At 37.9% G+C, this 24,191-nt stretch overlaps 2 protein-coding genes across 3 annotated transcripts in view; one reads left to right on the top strand and one right to left on the bottom strand.

Annotated features, from left to right (window-relative positions):
* Positions 1-3,564: 3,564 nt before the first annotated feature.
* Positions 3,565-21,505, bottom strand: PGRMC2 (progesterone receptor membrane component 2). The gene is made up of 3 exons (XM_026499325.4): positions 21,070-21,505; positions 6,844-6,999; positions 3,565-5,725 (listed from the first exon to the last, which is right to left on the bottom strand). Exons 1-3 carry the CDS (start codon positions 21,485-21,487, stop codon positions 5,628-5,630), a joined length of 672 nt encoding a protein of 223 aa, XP_026355110.2. The 5' UTR covers positions 21,488-21,505; the 3' UTR covers positions 3,565-5,627.
* A 410-nt stretch (positions 21,506-21,915) lies between these two features.
* Positions 21,916-24,191, top strand: part of JADE1 (jade family PHD finger 1) — a 506,990-nt gene continuing 504,714 nt past the window's right edge. Inside the window, exon 1 of one of the 2 annotated variants that reach the window (XM_057310064.1) lies at positions 21,916-22,063. The gene's annotated coding sequence lies outside the window, so the exon portion shown is untranslated. The remainder of the gene's footprint in view (positions 22,064-24,191) is intronic. The other variant, XM_048212307.2, reaches the window with a different exon arrangement.

Below are 24,191 nucleotides of genomic sequence, written 5' to 3' on the forward strand. Positions count from 1 at the left end.
AATTAGGCTCAGACAAGTTCAGAAATTTGCTCAAGTTTGCCAGAAAGCAGCAGATCTCCTTCGAGGCCTAAACTCATGCCACTAGACACAGCTGAAACACAGAAGGAATTAAAATGCTTGCTCCTGCATTTCTTACGTAAGAAAGGTGATTTATTCCTATCTTATCTTGCTTTTGTCTCGTTTTTCACTGTTAGCACAGGTTTTAAGGGCAAAGGTCTTCCTCTACAAATAAGGCATTTCTTCCTAGGCAAGTGTAGCAGGTTGGACTGTTTTCATTATGTTTTTATTACATTGCAGTTTATTTTGGGCAAGATCAATTCAACTTGTCTCTTTCTAAATTACCCCTGGAATAGACTAGCGACTGCAAGTCTCTGTAATGGGAGTAGTGTGGATAGAGGCGGGGGTTGGGGAGCACGTAGTGGAGGGAGCAAAGGACTCCTTGGGGGGGGGGGGGGAGTGGCGTTCCAAAGGCACTGATGGATGTTTTTAGTTATAAGGGGGAAAAAAAATGGAAGTGCTCTCCTTTTCTCCGTGTTTTTCCTTTGGTCACCCCTTTGATGCAGCCTGTACACTGTAGCTGCTGTGAAACAGTTTTGATTAGATAGGCACTCAGGTCAGGGTTGCACCGTGGTGTTCACGCCTTCGTCTACTTGTGCTGTGAAGATAAATCTGTATTTTGCAGTTGTCGAGTAAGTGCTGCTAGATATTTTTGATTGCATAGTTCTGCCCTTGAATTGTATTCATAAACTGAAAGGGTACTAGAGATCATCTAGTCCAGTGGTTTCCCAACATTTTTTTCTGTAGCGCAAAGACTTCAAATTCCTACTTGCAAGCCCAGGAAGCGAAGCCAAGCAGACACGCTGCTCTCCTGCAGTTCATAAGCTCTCTTCCAAGTCTTTACAATGTTTCCTTGGAGCCCCCGTTTTAAAACTACTGGTATGTCTACTGTCTCATTTTATAAATGTATTCAGCAAAAAACATTTTGAACAAATATTGTGTGTCCAGCACTGTACTAAGTTTGGGGAAAATGGGGCCTGAAATAGGAGTATGTTCTGGTGCCTGGCTCCTCAGGGGACAGATGATTACAACACAATAGTAAATCACTGATACAAATGTACCTGTGATATCATGGAGTCCTGTGATGGGGGGCTCCCTAATTCATTCTGGGGGCATCGAGTTGAGTCTGAGCCCGAGTCTCTAAGACTGAACAACGATCTAGGAAGGCAGTTAATTTGGGAAGGTGTGGAGGACAGAATTCAGACTAAAGAATGGAGTGGGTAAGTCGTCAGGGGTATATTCTTGAAGATACAAGTTGTTCTATGTAACAGATAGTGCTGTGGGAATTGATGAAGAGGGCATAAGCCTTGTCTTGATTCTTTAGAAAATAGGGAGCCACTGAAGGCCTTAAGGAAACTAGCTCAAATTTACATTTTAGATTGCCAACAGGGACTATGAATCTGATGAGAACAAGGGAGGTTGGAAGGTAAGTTAGGAGACTATAGCAGTGGTTCTCTGCCATGGAACATAAGAGCAAGAGCAAGGTTAGGGGGAAAAAATGATGCATTCATGTTGAGGTTCTGGGTAGAGATGTCCAGCAGACCTCTTGTCTGAAGCCTAGAAGAACACACTGTGATCCTATATACAGAAAGGACTGGAGAGATGCAGGAAAAGGTTAAGTTTGCCTAACTCTTCGTTATTTTCTTAATCTTCTTCTATACCCTGAGCATATATTACTTTTATAATCAGGGAAAAGCATAGTTTAGTTTTTAAATTGATTTAGCTTCCAAACTTTGCTATTTTCTTTAACCAGGTTGGGACCATACCATATGTGGAATATCCTGCATTTTCAATAAAAATTCTATTTGGATGATACTATGTAGCCATTAAAATCATGCTCGTAAAATAAATATACAAATATTTACCAGTCTTCTTACACCAAACTTCATCATTTGGTTCATTTGGTTGGGTCCTATGCAGATACAGTGACAGAAAAATCTCGAGACTAAACCAGTCTTTACAGCATGTCAGGCGCTCTCTTGAATGCAGTAATCACAGGCAAACGTTCTCAGTCCCGCGTGATGGTATAATAAATGTGAAGCTGAAATCTAGCTCCGATCTCCTCACAGTCTGACTCACAGAGTGTGGTAAGGAGATACAGCCTTTTCCGACATTGCCTGGGAATGAGGATTCTTGCCTAAAAACAGTAAAGTTGGGTGGTCTTCATTTGAACTTTCTTGCCACAACAAATAGATCATAATCTGTTATTAGAATCTATCAGATTGAGAGCTGACCTTAGTGGGACACACATACTCAAAAGCTATCTTTGAGCATTTGCTACTTAAAAGAAAAAAAAAACTGTATTTATTTGAAAGAAAGCATGCACGGATATGCACAAGTGGGGGGGGGCGTGTGGGGGGGGGAGGAGGGCTAGAGAGAAGCAGATGCCCCACTAAGCATGGAGCCCAACAGGGGTCTTGATCCCATAACCCCGAGATCATGACCTGAGCCGAAATCAAAAGTCAGGTGCTTAACTGACTGAGCCACCCAGGTGCCCCAAGCATTTGCTTTTAACTCATTAGAGGAAAAGAACCATCACTATAATATTCTATGACTCATTTCCATTATGCTCAAGGTAACTTGTAAACTTTATATATATATTTATATATCTTTTACCAGCTTATTCTGGTCCATAAAAACTCTGCAGGTCACACACTACGTTAACATGCCAATGGCATACATTTCTAGCAATTTGCTGCACTTCTCAGTTACTAACAGAAGTAAATGGAGTAATCAGGTAAAGAGTCTGATTCATCAAGTTTTCTAGAGAACAATTTTCTCCAGTCCTAGTTTGATATATTAACTTTAGCTTTCCAGATTATGGGTAGAGGTAGGTATAGTATTGGATTCTGCAGATTTCAAAAAAAGGCAGGTAGAATTACTGTCAGGAAAATATTAAGAAGCCTTCACATCATGGTCAAGGTTTTAAAAACTTGATCTGTATCTGAATTTCCTAAAGGAGAGAAACTGACTAGTACACACAGTATAGATTTGAGAAACATGCCAACTTTGAGATGCTATCAAAAGATAAAAATCTGAACAAAAAATTCTTTTAAAAAAATCACATTAGATTTTTTTATGTGGAATCACCTGATACTTTAACTCTGAGGAAGTTTGGAGAATGATATGAAACCAAATACAGGAAATTAGACCAAAATTATCAGAGAGTAAGTTCCATTTCAAGTGGATGATAAAGATGGACAATAGAACTTGAAAAGATTAGTGGGGTTTCTCAAATGTGCCTGACCACAAGAATTACCATGGCACTTCTTATAGAGTCTGAAAACCATTCTTTCAATTCTGGCTCAGTGTGTTGGTAGGTTTGGATTAGGGACCAAGGATTTATATTTTTAGCACTTCAAAGGGTTCTAATCATCAGGAAATTCAGGAAAACAGAGGCTAAGGGGAAAACAGCAGCAAAAACATCACGGCAGCTCCCATCCCCTTACTCCAAGACTACCCAGCAAACTACCTGAGAATGAGGAACACTCAACTAAAATTGAGGAATTGTCTGTAGAACACGGTTTATTTCAAGTCCAAAACACAAAATTACTCAATTTTCTCAACAGACTGCATAATTTTTACTGCATGGATATTTAGGGTTTCTCTATTCACAAGTGTAGATTTATTTCTGAACTTTAGGCTCAAATGATTCATATATATATATTTATATGTTTACTACAGAGGACATGTACTTTAACAAATTTGTTTAGAAAATATTTTACATAAAAACACACAAAGCATTTACCAACACTCTTCAGTCTTTACAACCAGTCTTCAGCAAAGATTTGGCTGAAGTTCATCATTTTCTACAAAACATTCCAAGATTGGATATAATAGAATGCAGTATTTTACATACTTTAGCTTATTATTGCAGTTTAAATTTCCCCTTTCTTTGATGGCTTCTGCATATATTATACTCATAAAGCAGAATAAGTCTTTTCTTTAACTGGTGACTTGTTAAATAAAATTATTTTTTTGGTGTAACTTGTTGCCAACCAAGAACCTAAGCAGGCCTGATGAAATCACAGAACTGACAAACATAGGGCTTTTACAAACGAACAACAGGAGGACTCAGTACCTATGAGAATATCCTTTATTATTTTGTGTTCAGTAACTACCACCTGGTGCTATTACTTCTAGTATAATCAGTTGGCATCAAAATATAAAGTAAAAATATGTACATGTTTATATATCAATTCTTACCTGAATAATCTCAGATCTCTTGAGAATGTTCCACAAAGTGGAATTTCTTCCTAAAGTTACAGTGAATGTGGTACAATGTGTACAACTTAACCAGTGCCTGCTTTTCATTTCCAAGATTTTTCCTTATCTTGAATCAAATGCACAATCCTGACTACCGTATCATAATGCACTGGCTTACGGTTTGTGTATAAAGTCCAACTCAAGCTTATTTTGGTTTATTGTACATGCTTTATTAAAACGGTACTGGTATTTACAGTATCTGCAGAGTCCCTTCCAAGGTGCTCTCACACACATTCAGACACACCCATACAACATCCATACTACGGCCCCATGCACCCACACCAAGGAGATGTGAGGGTCAGACTCCTAAAATTAGGCAGCTGTTGGGGGACAGAGTTGATTTGATTTCCAATTTTTTTTAAAAGAGAAAAAGCATGAGGGAATGCATTTGGCCATTACAATGCTAATTAAGTTTGTGTATATTAACATATGTGGCAGTAACACTGAATATTCCTTTTACATTCTATATACACAGAATGACATCAAGGTTTTGCGGTCAACAGAATATCCCAACTTCAGTCTCAATGCTGCTTGTAGTGACTTCTGAATTCACATAGGGGCTTTCCCTAAAATAATTCAAGTCTATGTAAGTGAAATAAGGCACAATTAATATTGATTTGATCTAGGGGTAGGGAAGGGATAAAAACTAGTTTCAAATGGTCTTACTATTGAGGAATTAGCTTGGACTTAGATCCACTTGAAATCCCTTCTAATTTATGAGAAATAAAGGTTTTTTTTCTTTTCCCTGACAAAACCCAAAAAGAAAAGTTTGGGAATTCACATTTTAACGTTTCGGTGACCTAAACTACTCAAATTGATGTGCACCCCCAACCTCTCCTGCCCAGGTCTCTTCCCTCAAAGCTAAAACAAGAACACAGCACATGAATCCCTTGCAGTTTTTGAGATCTGTACACTTAAGTAGCAAATACATATCTGGTTGTCTTTGATTTTTTTTTTTTTAAAAAAGGAGGAAGGAAGGGAGGGAAGGAGGGTGGGAGGGAGGGAGGGAAGAAGGAAGGAAAAAGTAACCTTGTGACTTTCTTGCTCTTTAAAAATGTCCATTTCCTTCTTTTCAGGATGATGAAGCCCCACCAGACATTATAAACAACTGCAACAAATGAGTTTGGCAGCATAAATAATGTCTAGTATTCAAATCTTCATAGTGAAACTCATTTAGCTTGTATACAATCTGTTGAATGTTTTTTGCAGCAGGTGAACCAAACCCAAAGACGCTGGACATTCTGTGAAAGGGAGTAATAAGAATTGCAGTTCTGAAGGCCCCTGACTTTGGTTGTTTACAAAGTTCAATCCTGTTTATTGTGATCCTTGGTATCTTCTTCATCTGTATATTCTGATGGTTCTTCTCCTGGTTTTAGGAGTCTGCCTACATAATCATATTTTTCTGAAAAATACATCAAAAGAAAATCAGTAGTGATCAAATTCGTTTCACTATTCCATTCTACAGCCAGGAAGGTGTTTGCCTCTCTTTTAGAATTATACAGAATAGGCTAAGTTGTTCCTATTGCTCACCTTGGCTGGTCTTTTTATTCATGTAAGGCTTGAACAAAAGAAAACAGGATTAAGGAATATACAAAGCTTGGGAACTGTGCTTTGCAGGAGTTCTTAACCAAGGACATTTCATCAGAATCACTTAGAGATCATGGTAAGTAGATTCAACCAGAAAATATTCTTGGGGAGAAAATGTGACATAGGCTATTACCGTCCAGTAACAAATGAAAAGCGAAGTCATTTGTTACTTATTATCCTGTGTTCTTTGAGATCTCAGTGTGTGGCTCCAGTCATACCATTATTCTTTCTCCTATCAAACTCTCTTCTTCCATCTCTGTTAATATTGCTTATTTTATGTTGCCAGGTATTAATTTAGAACACCATGGTGTCCAAGGTGATCCATAGTTAATTATTTCTTGGTCAGGCATTTGAACCTAGGTTAAGTGAATTAACCACAAACCAGGAGGGTAAGATAGGAGGACTGCTTCCTACAGTAGAACCAGTTCAAGTGCCAAGAAGCCAGAAGAAGTGTTTCCAAGGGATGCACAGGTCACATAAATAGCTATCTGGATTGTCATGTAGGAGGTAATAACTGATGCCACAAGAGTATAATAAAGGGGAAAGATTTTTTCTTTATGATTTGAGAGTAAGATCAATAAAATCATTTTGGAATAAATTATAGTATCGATATCCAAAATCAATTCATTTTTAAATAGAAGTCTATATTTAAAAATACCATGTCTTCATTAAAAAGCCTTATAAGACTAAAGGTGTCACAGTTTTTGTTAGACTTACATAGTTTGAAACAAGTCAACTTTTAAATATAGATTTTAAATAATAATAATAATGATAATAATAAGTAACCATCACTTTCATATTTAGCTTTTTTATCATCAAATAATGATGGTGATGAAAACAGATATCCTTAGGCTCTTAAGGGATGTGAAATAGTATACACTTTCTTTGGCCCTAAATTTAATATTTCCAAAGAACCCGACAAAATGAAGGTACCTTTAAACTGCATTTCCCATTCTCGAACACTCTCCATCTGTACAGCATTCAAGTCTGAGAGATCATCATATTCATCTTTAAGTGCATCTTTATCTAGGCAAAATGTCGCCAGTCCTCTGGAGGCATCCCTACCAGCAAATATTCCATATGGACCGGCTGGGGGGGGGGACGAAAAAGAAATTATTGACATTAACTTAACATTATTTTAGAATGTCTCAAAGGAAAAAGCCAAATAAAAGAAACCTCATAATGACTCATATTTGGTACACAGCCATAATTTCAAAATATGACAGATACTAGATGGGATAATGAGAAATTTCTTGGAAATCTGCCTGTAGAACAAAGTAAAGCTTTTCACTGAAAATTTAAAATTTGAATTTCAAATACGTCAAAACTTGTATTCAAAGTTGAAGACTAACATATTAGGGAGAAGAGGAAACTTAAGCAGTTCGGTTTGGAAGCTGGTTTGTCTGAGGGGAGAGAATGCTTCACTGACTGCTGTTAATTAATTGTGGCGCCTAAAACTAATCAACAGAACATCCACTAGATAAGCATTTGTTAAAGACTCAAGTCAACTGTGGATCTAAAATATTTTTCTTTCTCTTTTCAAAGTAGGTCATACGAAAGCAGAGACTGTATCATCTTTGTACCCCCAGTGACTAGTTCAACACACAGCACATGCAGATGCTCACCAGGTCTTTGCTTAATGATTGATTTTATCAGAAATATGACCCATTTTCATAATAAGTACCACCTGACTACCAGAATATACTCACGATTACCTATATAAACGATGAAAAGTCATTAAACAATGGTTTTCATTTGTCACAGCTCTTGGGAAACAAGAGATATTTCAATAAGGAACAGGTTTTTTTTTTTAAGTTTTTATTATTTTTATTTTTGGGGGGGTAGAGTGTGAGGAGTGGTGGGGGAGGAGGAGAGAGGGAGAGAGAGAGAATCCCAAGCAGGCTCCATGCCCAGTGTGGAGCCCCATGTGGGGCTTGATCTCACAACCCTGAGATCATGACCTGAGCTGAAATCAAGAACTGGACACTTAACCAACTGGGACACCCAGGCACCCCAAAAGTTCTTCTGACTGACACAAAATGATTAGCGTTTTGTCCAAGGAATTAGGCAGCAGCCTCTCTAGGGAGGAATGGCATTATTTTTATGCTGACAGAAGTGAGCCATTCCCAATGTTTGCGCTTGAGAGCAGCAGTTGTCTTGCTCATGTCAGTACTTAATGCCTAGCACATGCCTGGCATAAAGTAGAAACATAGCAAATTTCTTCCAAAATATTAGCTGCAATTTCAAATAAGGAGTAACTCTTGATTTTCAGACAGATTCACTTATGGTAAGTAAAATTTCCACCCAAATATATGATAAAAAAGACACTTCAGTTCTTTAAAACATATAATAAACAAAACTGAACCTAATTTTCCATATCAAGAAACTGGTTAAATTATAGTATATGAATTTAATAATTGTAAATAACTATGAACAAGAATGAAGTATCTCTATGTGTACACATACACAGAGTAACTGAAAAGAGCAATTCATAAGAGTATTTGTATATAGAGTATTATTTCCTTTGAATTAAAAAAAATACACATACATGTGTTTGTATATGTGTGAAAAACACCAGGAAGAATACAGACCAACACTTAATAGTGGCAACCATTTCTGGAGAATGGAAGAAAAAAATTTCACTTCATATAATTGGTAAAGTCTGGCTATTTAGAAAATTATCATAATTATTATTACTACTATTTTTATTTATTATTAATTGAAGTATAGTTGACACACAATGTTATATTAGTTTCAGGTGTATAACATAATGATTTGACAACTCTATACGTTATGCTATGTTCACTGCAAGTGTAGCTACCGTCTGTCACCATACAACAGGGTTACGATACCACTGACTATATATTGCTTATGCTGTACCTTTCATCCCTATGATTAATTCATTCCATGACTGGAAGTCTGTATCTCCCACTGCCTTTCACACATTTTGGCAAGCCATTCAAATGCCTCCCCTCTGGCAACCATCAGTTTGCTTTCTGTATATATGGGTCTGTTTCTGATTTTGGTTGTATATTCGTTAAAAAATTATTTTTATAATAAAAACCTTTTAAGAGTTATTTCTGTCTTCATGTTAGGCTGCAGAGCAGATCATATAAGTTTTTCTGTCTAAAATGTTGGTTTAGGGGCACCTGGGTGGCACAGCGGTTAAGCGTCTGCCTTCGGCTCAGGGCGTGATCTTGGTGTTATGGGATCGAGCCCCACATCAGGCTCCTGCGCTATGAGCCTGCTTCTTTCTCTCCCACTCCCCCTGCTTGTGTTCCCTCTCTCGCTGGCTGTCTCTATCTCTGTCGAATAAATAAATAAAATCTTTAAAAAAAAAAAATAAATAAAATGTTGGTTTAAAAATTAAGTGATATCTGGCTGGCTCTTGATCTCAGGGTCATGAGTTCAAGCCCCACATTGGGTGTAGAGATTACTTAAATAAATAAATACTTAAAAAAAAAAAAGATTTCCAAAATACCTACTTTTACAAAATAAAATTTTTTCCCCCTGAGGCTACAGTTTTCCATACATGAGAAAGGTAATTTAGAGAAAATAATTTTAAAGCCAGAATTACTAGCTCAATTATTATGAGCAACACAGTGGTCAGTATGAGAGCTTATTATCCAGTTAACAAAATAAAATACTTTCCAATGAGAAGTAAAAAAGAAAAAAACCCTACAAATTCCTTAATTTTTAAATGAGCAGAGTAATGATTATACCCATATTCATATTTGAAAACATTTAGGAAACTGAGGGTAATGTGTCAGAAAAGTATCTGTGCATTTAAGAGTACAATTCAAAATTCTACTTAGACAATAATCTAAACATTTATGAACATTAATTCGAGTTACAGAAAGCACTGCACCATAAAGATCATCAGGTAAAATAAGAAAGCCATTCTCTGCAAGTTTATAGCATGGAACCAGAAGTGGCATTTGCAATAAATTTAAAAAGTAGCATTATTAGGTATTGATACCTTAACATGAAAATAAAGGTAATTCTTCCCAGTAAAGTACTTTTTAATCCTGCTTTTTCTATTCCTAAGTATTTTCCATACTGCTACTTAATATTAGGTGACATTCACAATTACCATTTCATGGTTATATATTTTCTTACTGAATGAATATATCTAAAATGTAATCATTTTCCTAGTAGTATACACTTAGGCTACCATTTAAAACTTTTAAATATGTCTTCTATATAAGAAAAAGGGATACTGTTTACAACTGGCCAACATTTATAACCTTCAAACTATCGCCCATTATCTCGACCTTGCAAAGGGTATTAAGCATTTAAGAGAAATTCAATATTGTTCCTTAAATTGGAATTAATTATTTTAGAGAAATATTAACTTTGAAAATTAAGCAAGAACAAACAGTCCCTAGGGAAAAGAAAAGTAGTTTGTTTTTTTTTTTTCTTTTGCCTAACTCCACATGCTTTGTGCCAATAGCTGTTTTTCCTGAGATGGAGATCATAGATAGATTGATAGATAAGTAGAAAGATTAGAGAGACAGAGACAGAACTAGTGTGATTTTTTCAAAACAAAGTAATGCTGACAAACTTAAAACAGCGATGAGTCATACAACAGAAAAAATAAAACTGATCACAGCTAATAAAAACCTACAAATGTAAAATGATATTTTTCAACCTTTTAAAGAATTTTCTAGCAACGTGACTTTCCTCTCTCACAGTCTTGCAAAGTGAAAGGAACAATTTTTGCCCTCCTCACCTTGCAGATGAACAGGAGCAGAGACATTCAGTAACCTTCCTAAAATTACCAAGAGACTTGGGAAGTACTATCTCCACTTTTCTACCTCAAACACAATACAGTTGAGAAAACACACAGAGGATCCACAAACCCAAAGATGGAATGACAACCCTGAAAACTGGAGCATTTCATTAACTGCAAAATTTCAGGGGAATACATACTTTGGAATACCTATTAAATCAAAATGAAAGAATATTAACAAAAAAAAGCTGTATACACCGACAGCTTTTCTTATCATTTTGTTATAATATTTACCTCCCTGGCCTGCAAAAGTCAATCTACTTCAGGGTACTTCAGAGTATAAACCATTAAACACATCTAAATGGTAAAAAGGAGAGAAGAAAAGATGATCATTATAAAAAACAGCAATCAGAAAATCCTCCATCTTTGAGTATATTAGTTATATACCAATGCATTCTCTAATAAAATTCTCTGCCAATTTCTTTAAAGAGACCTCAACACTGAATAGATGTAAAAACAAAACTTCATGAAACATGTCTTTTTTTTGGTTTTAGATCCCAATTTAGTAAGAGAGAACTTGAGTCAACAGGTAATAATCCAACCCCATTTCTAGGCAAAATGATGCTTTATTAGCTCTTGAATAGTAAATAATGACTCAGTGATTAACATACTTCCCTACTCTCTAAACTATATTAAGCTGTCTTCTCCACATTTAGGATTTCCATCAGGAAACATTTAACTTCCGAAAAGGTCTTTTTTGGAACAGTTTTCTTTACTTTTTCCTGTGAGACCATGAAGAACATAACATTAAGAACTAGAATTGGGGGGCGCCTGGGGGGGCGCAGTCGTTAAGCGTCTGCCTTCGGCTCAGGGCGTGATCCCGGCGGGCGTTCGGGGATGGAGTCCCACATTGGGCTCCTCCACTGGGAGCCTGCTTCTTCCTCTCCCACTCCCCTGCTGTGTTCCCTCTCTCGCTGGCTGTCTCTCTCTCCGTCAAATAAATAAATAAAATCTTAAAAAAAAAAAAAAAAGAACTAGAATTGGAACTGGATGGATGTGCTCTGAGAAAGGAGGATCTGAGGTCTACCTAAAGTACATTTCTCTGCATTCATGATTCAACCAGAAGCGGTATCTGAGAAGCCAGGAATACCTCCCCATTCCACTACCCCCTTAACACAACAAACATAAATGTTACGGATTCCAATATTCTGATAATCATACTTGCCTATCTATAATACTAAAATAACAGAACTATCCAAGAAAAGCAAATTTTAATGGTACTAAGTCTTTTGGTATAATTCAAAAAAAAAAAAAAAAAAGGCCAGTTTATATAAATTATTATTTTGACTACTAAGGCTCTTTAGACATAACATTTCAGTAATAACTAAGGGAATTATAATCTGTTGCTTTATTGAAGACTATAATATAATACTGATATAAAAGTGGATTTACAATTTCAAGAAAATTCTTGCTACAAAAAATGAACAGCAATTATTCAACCAAAGAAGTTTCTCTCTAATACATAACAAATGTTCTAGGTTGTCCTTTTAATAATACATCTTTTTAAAAAAAGATTTTATTTATTTATTTTAGAGAGTGCATGAGTGGGGGCGGTGGGAAGGAGGGCAGAGGGACAGGGAGAGGCAGACTCCCTGTTGAGCAGGGAGCCCAACTCGGACTCAATCCCGGGTCCCTGGGATCATGATGTAGGTGGAAGGCAGATACTTAATCGACTAAGCCACCCAGGTGCCCCAAAATAAATCTTTTTAAAAATAATGTTAAATATATCAAAATGACATTATACGAGAATTCAGATTTCATTAATACTTTTTAAGAGTTAACACAACCCACGGCACAGAATTTTTTAAAGTTCAAAATTCAGTAAGTCTACTAGTTAGTGAATCCTGAAAAGGCAAAAACATATGGTTACTGTAAGAAAATGTTTTAAAGAGTAATTTAATGAACAGAAAATTCCAGAAGGAAATAAAGTACCTAAATTTTGTAACATAATTTTGTGATTATTAGGATGACTGTGTAGCTACATTACTATTTATGAAGAGAAGAAAATTCCAGAATGAATATTTCAGTTATTTCCACTGAAGTTTATAAACAGCCTAGTGTTCTGGCCTGTTTTGACAACAGTCTTTTGTGATTATTAAAACAACTTAAAAAAAACCCCTAATTATACTTGGTATTGAGTAATTTATTCCAAATAAGATCACAATGGGTCTTGTAATAAATGAAGCAATACTGTAAAAGTGATGAAAAGAAATCCAAGTAATAAATATTATTATTTTACATTTAGATTTAGGAAGTCCCAAGACTTTTAGATAGAAGGTAGTGTGGTGAAAATGATCGAATACTCAAGAAGCCAAGATACCTGGGTTCTAGAGGCCTCAACCAACATTTAACACTGGGCAAATCTTAGAGGCATTGGTATTAAACGGGGAAAGTATCTATCTAGTTTGGCCTCCAACTAAGGCAAGTAAAATACTTTCCCCAACTCAATCTTGTTTCTGAAATTCAAATTAGAAAGCTGTCAGCAATACTGTGGGTTCAGCTCAGTGGCCTTGGCCCTTACAGCTAGGGTGGGGACAAGGAAGACTGAAAAATTAAAATCCCAGGCCTGTGCTAGATGTGGGAGTGGGGACTGAGTTTACACAGCCTCCAGAGAATGAGAATGCTAAGGTGAAGAAACAGCATGGACTTAAACATCTATTGGAATTTAGAGAACAATAAAGGTTATGCTGTAAGCGTTGGGGGAAAAAAAGAATTATTCTATAGTGTTGGGGTAACTAAATAATTTTCTGTAAAAATCCTTATTTCACATCTTAAAATAAATTCCAAATGGAACTAAAAAACCCCAACCACAAAAGTATTTTTAAAAACTACGTATTTTTAAAAATAACCTTTTTAGTGCAAAAAAACTTAAGTAACTTATCATAGAAAACTCAGCAGCCATAAAAAGAAGATAAATTTGAATACATAAAACCAAAAATTTGTGTGGTTTACAAAAACACCATAAATAAAGTAAAAAGACAAATAAACTAGGAAAAATGTTTGCAGCTAAGGTTGATTCACTTTTTAAAGAACACTTAAAATCTCTAAGAACAATACCATGATTGAAAAACTGCGGCAAAGAATGTACGAACAGATTATTTGTAGGAAAGGAAATATAAATGACTCAAAATTTTGAAGGTGTCCAACCTCACTAGAAAAAGAGAAATGTAAATTAAAATAATATTGAGATACCATTTTAAATTCTCAGATTGACAAAGACCAAGAAATTTAATATCACGTTTTTGGCAAAGCGGTGAGAAATAGGCATTTTCATGAAGTGTGAATTGGTCCAATTTCTCTGGAGGGCAATTCACGAATAAGTACCCAAATTTAAAAATGTCCCATACCCTAAGACTCAGTAATTTTACTTCCAGGAATTTACTTTATTAAGTTTACTCACATGTGTAAAAGGACATGTACATGAATATTTACAGCAACACTATGTATTAATAAGAGATTGGAAACAACTTAAATGTTTGTTAATAGTGAACTGTTAAATTATGATATATTAATGTAATAGAATAAGCATATATTCAAAAGAATAAGATGACTCTACTTAAGCTGAGATGAAAGGCTTTCCAGATATTAAAGGTTTGTACAATGTGCAACAATGTGTGTGTGTGTGTGTGTGCATGAGCGTGCATGGAGACAGTACATATCCATATACTTATACTTACAGATAATAGCTCTGGAATAATACTTAGATTGGTTCCTCACTTCTAGGAAGGGGAACATGGTAACTGGGTTATTTTTCAAAATATATGCTTTAAAATATTCTATTTTGAATATGTGTTATCTAATAAAAATAGGATTTTTAAAAAAACTTCCATGAGGCCCTATTTAGAAATATACCTAAGACACTCTACAGGAAGACTTCTACAACCCAAGGCTTAAGCATAGGAAAAAAATCCCCAAGAAACAAAAAGACCATAATTGCTGAAGATAAGTTTTTGTAGTAAAAATTACATGAAGAACTACATGAACAAATCACCATGGAGGAGTGAGCACATACGACAGATGAGAACTGGCATCCCCAGAATAATACAAGCAGATTAAACAACTATATAGTATGCTTGCTTAAAATTTTTAAGTAATTAAGAGATGGAACATTAAGGGAAGATTAAGAGACTGAATGAAAAGCTAATGTGTATCTATTAGAAGACAATGGGGGAGGCAATAATTGAAGAGGCAATGGTTTCAAATTTTCTAAAATAAATAGATGACACACATACTCAAATTTTAGTAGAGTCTGGCACATATTAAAAAAAAACAAATTCCTGCCTCAGCAAATCCTAGTAAAAGAGCAGAATGCCAAAGACAAAGAGAAAAACAGATTAATCAAAGGAATGAAAATAAACCAAAAGCAGACTTGAAGAGAAGTAGAAGACAGTGGCATAATACTACTGAAGATCTGAGGTAAAGCAATCAGTGTAAAATTTTATATCTGAAACCTATACTATTATTCCTGCATAAGGGCATATGGAGACAGAATTTTGTGTGTGTGTGCCAGTGGAAAACTACAGGACATACCTCACTAAAGTAAGAGCTGAACTCTGAACAAAGGAATGAGATGCAAGAAATGACAGTGAATGAAGAAAATGGTAACTATGTTGGTAAATTTAAACGAGGGCTGACAATAAAAAAAGGTTAATACTTTAATCAACTTGGGGGAAGAGTTTGAAAAAATACAGTAATACCACAGAATTAATAGTATACTAATAGTAATACCATAGAAAATAGTATACTAATAGTAATACCATAGAAAATAGCATACTAATAGTAATACCACAGAAAATAGGGTGAGGGAAGGATTAGAGTAAAAGCTTTCTAAACCAGGGCTACAACATATGGCTGTATACTACACAACCCCAAGGGACACCATCCACATTTGTATACATAGTAGTTTTGTATATTTATCAAGAAATATTCTCTCAAATGGCAGTAAAGTGTCTTAAAGAGAGTTTTTCTAATTCACAAAGATATGTTTGGCTAAACATTCCTATATTCTTCAGAATAGTGTAAAGAATGTTAATAGAATATATCCAAATAAGTAGGGAGAAAAAGTGGAAGAATTAAAAAAAATTAATCTGAGAAGGAAAAAAGGTAGGAAAAAAAGCAGCAAAGTATGACAAAGATAAATTACTAAATAAGAACGTAGAAATATATCTAAATATATCAGTAATGATAGAACATATAAACTGATTAAGCTGTTAAAACAGTGTTGAGGGGTGCCTGGGTGGCTCAGTCAGTTAAGCATCTGCCTTCACCTTCCACTTGGGTCATGATCCCAGGGCCCTTGGATGGAGCCCAGGATGTCCGAGTCTGGCTCCCTGCTCAGCAGGAAGTCTGCTTCTCCCTCTCTCTCTGTCCCGCCCTCTCCACACCTCGTCCTCGCTCTCAAATAAATAAATATAATCTTTAAAAAAAGAGACAGTGTTGATATTAGATTCAGTGAAAAAAAATCTCGCTATATTATAAAAGAATAATAATAAAACATATCACAGATCAGTGGAAAACACAGTGGAAAAAGAATCACTGAGGTAATACTAACCAAATGAAGGCTGAAGTCAAGTCTCAAAATCAGTAACAGGTTAAGGATGTTTCTTTCTCTGATTAACACAATATGATCAGTTCTAGATCTAGTGCTAGATAGCATCAGAACACCCTCACACCCAATCTTTGTATGGCTGACTCCTTTAGGTTTTTGCTTAAATATCAACCCTCTTTTCTTGATAAACCAGTATAAATACAGTACCTGTCTTAACCACCTAAAGTCCTTTGTTACCCTCTGTTACATATCCTATTCATTTCTTTCATAGAATATTTAATTACAAATTATAATTATATACTGAATGGTTGTTTATTGTCTGTTTTCCCAAATATTTTAAAAACTCCACACAGGTAGGAACCCATCTGTTTTGAAAGCTCAGTTAACTCATTTTTCACAACACCTTATTTAAGAAACAATGTAATGTAATCCAGGGAATTCCTTCTCAGTATTTAAAATGGAGATGGAGTCCTGTATTAGCGATCTTGAGACAGGATGCAGGTTCTAAGGGTACAGCAGTTATTTAGTGATGTCTGTCACGGGTACAGAGGAGAGGAGTCATCTTGGTCATAGATTATTGAAAGAATTATTAAAAGAATTTGAATAGCTAACTCCAGATCTTACTAAATCTATTTTCTTCCAGAATGAATAACATCTTCTGGTTTCATATACGCTTTCAGCTATCCTTTAATACTTAGCATTAGCATTTAACACAAATACAATTCCCTCAAAGATTAAAAACAATGGAATGATGCTGAACTCAGAGTAGGTATTGTAGAAATAACTAGTATAAATTTGAGCAGAGTATCAAAACTCATCAGAAAACTTAGCTGATCCTTTTATTTTACTGAAAGTTAATGGATATGTATGGCCATTAGTCCAAACAGACCCAGTTGGCCTCAAAGCAAGTAGGTGGGATGAGAGCTGAGTAGTGTCAATAAGATATCCATGAAGAAGTGGTCAGGTTGGGCCTAGTCTATATGTTGCAATTCTTGCTTCAACTGCAATTTTGCAAACTATAAATAAAAGTTAACCTATCAAAGATAAAGTTAAAAAAAGAGGAAAAACACTTGAAAGGTACATGTGCTCCTTTCCCCATCCCTCTGAATATTAGGCATCTCATGGGGTGTACCTCTTTTATATATGACCTTTTCTTTTCCAGCAGAATTTAAAAGGTAAGTTGGAGAAAATACAGTTTCGGTCTGTGTCAAAGAATATGCTACCCGGAATAAGGGGGAAGCAATATATTTAAATTTCAGAAATTCAGGATAAACTATTAGAAAGATCAACTGTATAATTTCTCGTCATTCTAAAGAATAAATAAAAACATTATTTTGGTAGAATTTCATTGTTGTAATATTAAATCTAGTTACTTAAAATTATACTATCTCTTCTAGTCTTCCTACTCTATTATGACTCTAGGAACATATGAAATTATATTTTGTAGTAATACAATGGGAAGGGATGGCCTGTGAAGTCAGTTAGACCGTGTTTGATTTCGAGTTTGGCCACTGAGTATGTGATTTTGAGCAAAACCTCCCTGGGTTTCAGTTTCCACATCTGTAAAATGGGAACATAACTTATCTCCTAGGGCTGTTTGAAAATGAAACGAGATAATAAGCTCAATAAATGGAGTTTCCTCCTCCTTCTACCTTGACCTCTAAAATCAATGCTATTGAACAGAACTCTTTGGGAAGATGGAAATATTCTATAAAGTGCACTAATATGGTAGCCATGTAGCTACTGAGTAGTGGAAATGTGGCTAGTATGGTGGAGGGACTCAATTTTAATTATATTTAATTTTAAAATTAAAAAGCTGTATGTCGTTCGTGGCTACCATACTGGACAGCACAACATACAGCCATGAAAGCATGTCTGAGGCTTTAAATCCTTACGGGAACCAGGAAAGGTATAAAAACAACAGTAAGATTCTCCAGAAGTATATCCCAGAACACAGGTTACCTGAAGTATAGATAGGCTTTGTGGTTAAATATCTCTGGATTTGAATGCCATTGTCTGTATGACCCAAGCCAATTTACCCAAAATACCTACACTCAGACTCCCCATCTGAGGGCAGGAATACTTACTAACCTCATGGAGGCATTGTGGAGATGACAAATTAATGGATCTGATATAGTAGGTGCTTAACAAATCTTATTTCCTTTCTCCTCCCGTATTCATTGTTTCTTATATGACCACTTTCCTCACATGCTGGCCAAGTGCCTGAGTGTTACTAAATTTAATGATGACAAATGTAGTTAATGCCAAATGTTTGCCAACATGTGTTTACTTCACTAAATTGTCAATATTTAATTTTTTAAGAACCCAAACTTTAAAAATGACTAAAAAAACAGTATCTTCAACATAGAAAAATAAACCTCACAAAACAATTTTTAACTCTAAGACCAATACTGTCAAATGGGAATAGATATTGGCTAGGCATAGAAATGAGGTTTTCTGGCTTCTTAGCTCATTATTTCAAGCTACTAAGATTGTCAGGCTGAGATCATTGCTTCTGAATTATTCTGTTACAAAGTGCTCAATTCACTTGACGATGAAAATAAAAATTAAAACCCAAACTGAACTTATATCTGTTTCATAGCCAGAAATTTGGCTTCAAGACTTTTGGAAAAAGTGTTACATCTTCTATTAATGTGAAATATCAACATATTCCAAGCCCACAGATGAACTGGCTACTTTCAAGTTCCTTTCCATAATATAACATTCCAAACATCTCCACTAGGTTGATCAATAAATACTTAGAAAATAACTAATTATCCCTAGGCTGTTCATCAGGACCTGGGAATTGGTGGAAGCCATTTAAAACTTACTTCTCCCTTGTTATCTGAGGAGCCCCCTCAATGCTCAAGCCACACAAAGGCTATCTACATCACATCTATGACTCTCATCTTAATTCTTAATTTGTTAAAGAACATTTGCCACTGGAGGCTCCTCAACTGTGTTTAGGACAGCCTTTCCTAGCTATTTTCAGATAGTGGCAAGGCATAATGTGTGAGGACTAACATGCTTCTTTGCACTAATACTTTGTTTGGTTCATTGTCAGTTTAAATAGAGGCTACAAGAGCAGATCTTTTAGTTGGGTAAGCTCTGTATTAAAAACTAAACCTGTACACAATTTCTAATCTCTGCACATACATTTTAGTATCAATAAGGAAAAAATTTCAGGTACAAAATACTGTGTAAATCCTTGATTTAAAAACATTAACTAATTTGGTCCATCCATTTAACTACTATACTTTGGCCCTATTCTCTTGTCCCATATACTTTGAAGTAAACAAAAAAAAAGTATTAACCGTTTCAGCAGAGTTAAGTAGATAGACATTGCTTTTCATATTTATCCAACCAGAAGCACTATCTAAGACTTGGTTAAAATGAATGTAGATCTACACACAAAAATACAAGCAACGAGGAAATTAAACAGTGCAGCACATAAAATCTCCAATTTCTTATCTCTATCCCACTTAACAGCAAACCAAAGCACTTCTAAAATATATTCCAGCCACCAAGCACTGAAATCAGAAGTACATATTTGCAAGTGCCAATAAATCTCACATACTAACAGATGAAATCAAGAAGAAAACCAATTTGTTTTCTAGACTTGCCAACCCCCTTGACTTTAAGGCTTGGATGTCCTCTTTCAAACAACAGGTGACTCTAGGTCCCTAATTTTATTATTATTTATTTTTTTATTGTAGTCACTTTAAGCTTAGAAATAATTACTACATAACTAGGATGTACAATGTTGCTCAATTTTATTGTATACCAGCAGGTTCCATGAGTCTGAACTGAAGTTTATTAGCACAATCTGAAATGTATGCTAAACTATATTGTAAAGAAGGGTTTCTAACCCAACGACCCTACACACACGATTCTCTGAAAGCAAAGTTCTAAAAATCTTTAACTTGCAGAACTGGTGCACTGGGGTATGGATTTATAGCTCTTTTAAATTTTTTCTACTTAGTGAAAACACAGTAAATGATTATCAACGTGTATTTGAATACTTGCCCTCCTACTACCAAAAAAAAAAAAAAAAAAAAAAAAAAAAAAAAAAGAAAGGAACCCGACAGGCCCGCCTGCTGGGTAGTTGAGCTCCACCCCCAAAACTCTGGGAGACTACCCTTGCCAGTCTTTATTAAGATCTACATTCTGGTCTGTCCTCATCCTACATACATTGTTAATCTTGGAAAACATCTCCATACTAAAACTGGTTTAAAAAAAGAGTCTGAGACGTTGCTTATATGCCCAGACTTCACAAGCTAAACGATGGGGACTTGGAACTACGTGTACCTAAACGTGGCCTTATGGGGAATAGTAGAAAGAAAAGGGGGATCAGTGGTAAAATAGAGTAAAGAAAGGAAAGCTGTGAATTACCTGGCCTACAACTTTGGGTCCCTACTTTAGGTATCTCCCGTCCCTCCTGCTCCCACCCATCCCAGGAACCAGAAAGCTCAGGGAAGGTTGTGGGCCAGCGCGAAAGGAGACAACTGAAAGGATTTTGAAAAAAATTCAGCACAACAAAAAGCGTCGTGGAGGAACGGGATGGGAGAAAGATTAAAGCTGAGAGCTGGTTCCTGGGGCGACAGTGAAACCCGGATTTCGGGGTGGGGGGAAAAGCTGGAGGTGCCCGCGGCTGGAGGTGTGTGTGGGGCGGGCCGTCCCAGGTGCAGCAACCAAGGCGCAGGGGTCCAGACGTCGAGAAGGCTCGGCAAACTAACCAGGGCCCAAGGGCCTCCCCATCGGAAGGGGGTCGCACCTGAGATGCAGGAGGTCCCCCCCTCCCCTTCCAACTCCTCCTCACCCGGGCCGTAGAACTTGCTGCCTTTGGTCACGTCGAAGACTTTCCCATTGACCGCGAGCAGGATGCGCGGGGTGCGGGACCCGTCGTACTGGCGCAGCTGCTCCAAGCTGAAGTCCCGCTTCTTCATGCGAGGCAGAGAGGCAGCGGGACTCTCCTCGCCCGCTCCGGCCCCGGCGCCCAGACCCCGCCGCCCCCAGCGCACCCACAGCCGGTAGGCCCCCAGCAGCACCAGCGCCACCAGCGCCACGTTCAGCAGCATCTCCCCGCCCCCCGTCAAAAGCGCCAACGCTGCTGCCGCCCAGCCGCCCCCTTCTGCTGCCGCTCCCGCGCCGCTGGGGCTTTCACTGCTGCCGTCGCTGCTGCTCTCACTGCCACTCCCCAGGGTGCCTAGCTTCACGTCCCCATCACCCGCCGCCATCACTGCCCGCCAGCGCCTTCCTCCTCCTCCCCGCCCCCTGCCCTCCCCAACCCCACGGCCAACCCCGCCCATCTGGGGCCTCCCAGCCAATAACATGAGGAGAGGGGGCGGGGTCAAGCCTCCTCTCCATTGGGTGTTGACGGGGTAACGTTGTCTTGGATCTCTCCCTCCCCCTCCCCTCTTTAGCAGGCCGCGCTCGCGTGCGACGCCCCGCCCACCTCGCCCCACACTTCCCTGCTTTCGCTCCTCACCTCCGCTTGCTGAAGTAGAAGAGGGGGGCGGGCCTGAAGAAAAGATGCAGCGCCGGCCGCGCGCGCGCATAGGCCGGGTGAGACTACAGCGCGTGCGCGGGTTCCGGAGCGCCACGCGCTCTTCTTTCCTTTACACCCCCTTTGGGAGGCAGGCTCCGCCCGATCCCTGGTTATGCGCGTGCGCCCGGGAATCGCTTCCCTTCCCAGGCTTGAGTTCGCCTCCGCGAACTCCCGCCTCTTCGCTGTCGCTCCGCACGGGGACTTCACGTGCGCCGAGGCCGCCGCGGAGGCGGGGTCTGGTCGGGTCGCCTTTTCGAGGGCGCAGGTTGGTGGCTTGTGGGAGGCCACGACACAGTTTTAATTGCTGGTGTAAACTATTGAGGGGCGTCTCTTTTTCACCAGGGCGCCGTCGCGCCTGTCCGGAAGCTGGAGCGTGGGCGCCAAAGCTACCACCCAAAGTTTTGGCGACCGGCTGGAGTCTTCCTGGCGCAGAATGAGTGCACAGAACCCTTACTGGGGTTGTTTGGCATCCGGAATCTACTTGCTGTCTGCTCTGGCACTGAGCAGCCACTTTGGGGTGGCTTTAGTCTCGGCTGCTCTTGTAGAATTTTTCTTTCAGGTTTTAGACTAAATGATCCTTTAAATCATAGTCTGTGGCGGTAGGGAAGCGGATAGAATGAGGTGGTCCTTGTGTTTTCTCATTCAGCTTTATTTAGTTTCTTTTTGTCTCCTTGGGTCTTTCATAATCTTTTAAACTCCCAAGTCCTTAAAAAATCTGGTGTAAATGTCACCTCTGAAGCCTCATTCTGGGCCCCTTCCCTCAAGCACTCAACTCGTTTGACTTGCTCTTTCTTGCCCTAGTCTGTTGTCTTTGTTGTCCGTTCCCCCACAACCACCTCAAGAACAACTTGCTGTGAACTACCGGTGTGATGAGTGAATGAAGGTGTATTAAGGGAGTAACAGTTTTGGTTTTATCTTGAGCAACCGGTGCGATGGAGGAGAGACATGGGCAAGCAATGGGGGCGTGTGATATGAGCTAAAATACTTATTAGGGAAATGGCAAGTGGTCCATTTAAGCTTTAGTCAGGAGGAGCAAAGTCTGGAAAACTAGGTTGGTAGTCTTTAGTCAACGGATAGGCTTGGACTTTATACTCCCCGTTTTGGAGGAGCCATTGAAGATTTTACAGTGGCAAATGACAGGATCAAAACTTATCTAGAGAGATTATTTACCACGGATATTAAGGATTGGAGTGAGAAAAGAATGGAAAACAAGTTAGTAGGCTATGATATTTGTGCAAGAAATGAGGAAACTTAGAACTAAGTGGCATTAGAGCCGGGGTCTGAAATCTTTTCTATAAAGAGCCAAACGTTGATATTTTAGGCACTTTCATAATTATTCAACTGTCTTATAATAAGAAAGCAACCATAAAAGATACTTAAAGGAATGAGTGTGATTGTATTCCAATAAAACTTATTTATAGACACTGAAATCTTAGGCGTCATGAAATACTGATTTTTTTCCCAGCCATTTAAACATGTAAAAACAATTTTTTTGATCTCCAGATATAAAAAGAGTCTACAGACCATAGTTTGCTCACCCCTGCTTTAAAGGTACTTGAGGCAGAGTGAACAGCATTTAGTTGGGAAAAGTAAGTGACCATATAATCTAGCCTCCAATCTAGAATACCTTTAGAACTGAAAGGGGGAACACTGGGAGAACAGGATTAAAATTAGATTGTCCCAGGCAAATCTGAGTGAGTAGTCAGCCTGAGGTTAATGGTTAGAAGCCAAAACTGTTTTAGGACTTGGTAACTGGAAATGCCAATGATGGAAACAGGGTGTTTGGGAAGAAACTGGTTTTGGGGAGAAGATGGATGCCTGTAGCAGTACCAGGTGTCATACAGTTGGGATGACATCAACAGCAGGAAGAAACCACCCCAGAGGTTTCATAGCGGGCCATTCTTTGTGTTATTGACCAGTGGGTCACTATTCCCTGAAACAGTAACTGACAAGGAGCTTGGGACTACCATGATTGGTTAGAGTTTATCTAGCTTTTGGCAGTTTTTATGCAGGATTATGGCATGCATTGCTGGACATTTAGCATCTCTGGTCTCATCCCACTAAATGTCAGTAAGCACACCTCTGGCATTGGCACCAAAGAAACCAACCCTCTTCTTACCCCACACACTCTTCAGAAAGATGATGCTAGTTGAATGTTTAAACCAATTGGCTTAAACCAATCAGTTTTACCTTAGAGCTCAATTATATATGTGTAGATTTCTTTTCCCTGATTGATTTGGAAGGAAGAGAGGAATTGAGCAATATTGTTCTGTTGTCAAGAAAGTAGGGTAGGGAATGTTGGGTAGGTAACCAACCTTGTCTGCCATGGAAGTAAAAAGTTGAACATTTTCTTTTCTATCCTTGATAAAATAAATATCTCAACTCCTCCACAC

This window comes from Ursus arctos, unplaced genomic scaffold, assembly GCF_023065955.2.
Source record: "Ursus arctos isolate Adak ecotype North America unplaced genomic scaffold, UrsArc2.0 scaffold_11, whole genome shotgun sequence".
In the NCBI taxonomy this organism is placed as follows: Eukaryota; Metazoa; Chordata; class Mammalia; order Carnivora; family Ursidae; genus Ursus; species Ursus arctos.

Bases quoted from the DNA above. Each gene is read 5' to 3' on its own strand.
- PGRMC2 (XM_026499325.4), bottom strand. From the start codon at position 21,487: ATGGCGGCGGGTGATGGGGACGTGAAGCTAGGCACCCTGGGGAGTGGC. The intron at 7,000-21,069 runs GTGAGGAGGAGT...CCCCCCCCCCAG, and splicing joins CAGCAAGTTCTACGGCCCGG to CCGGTCCATATGGAATATTT. The intron at 5,726-6,843 runs GTACCTTCATTT...TGTATTTTTCAG, and splicing joins ATGGGAAATGCAGTTTAAAG to AAAAATATGATTATGTAGGC.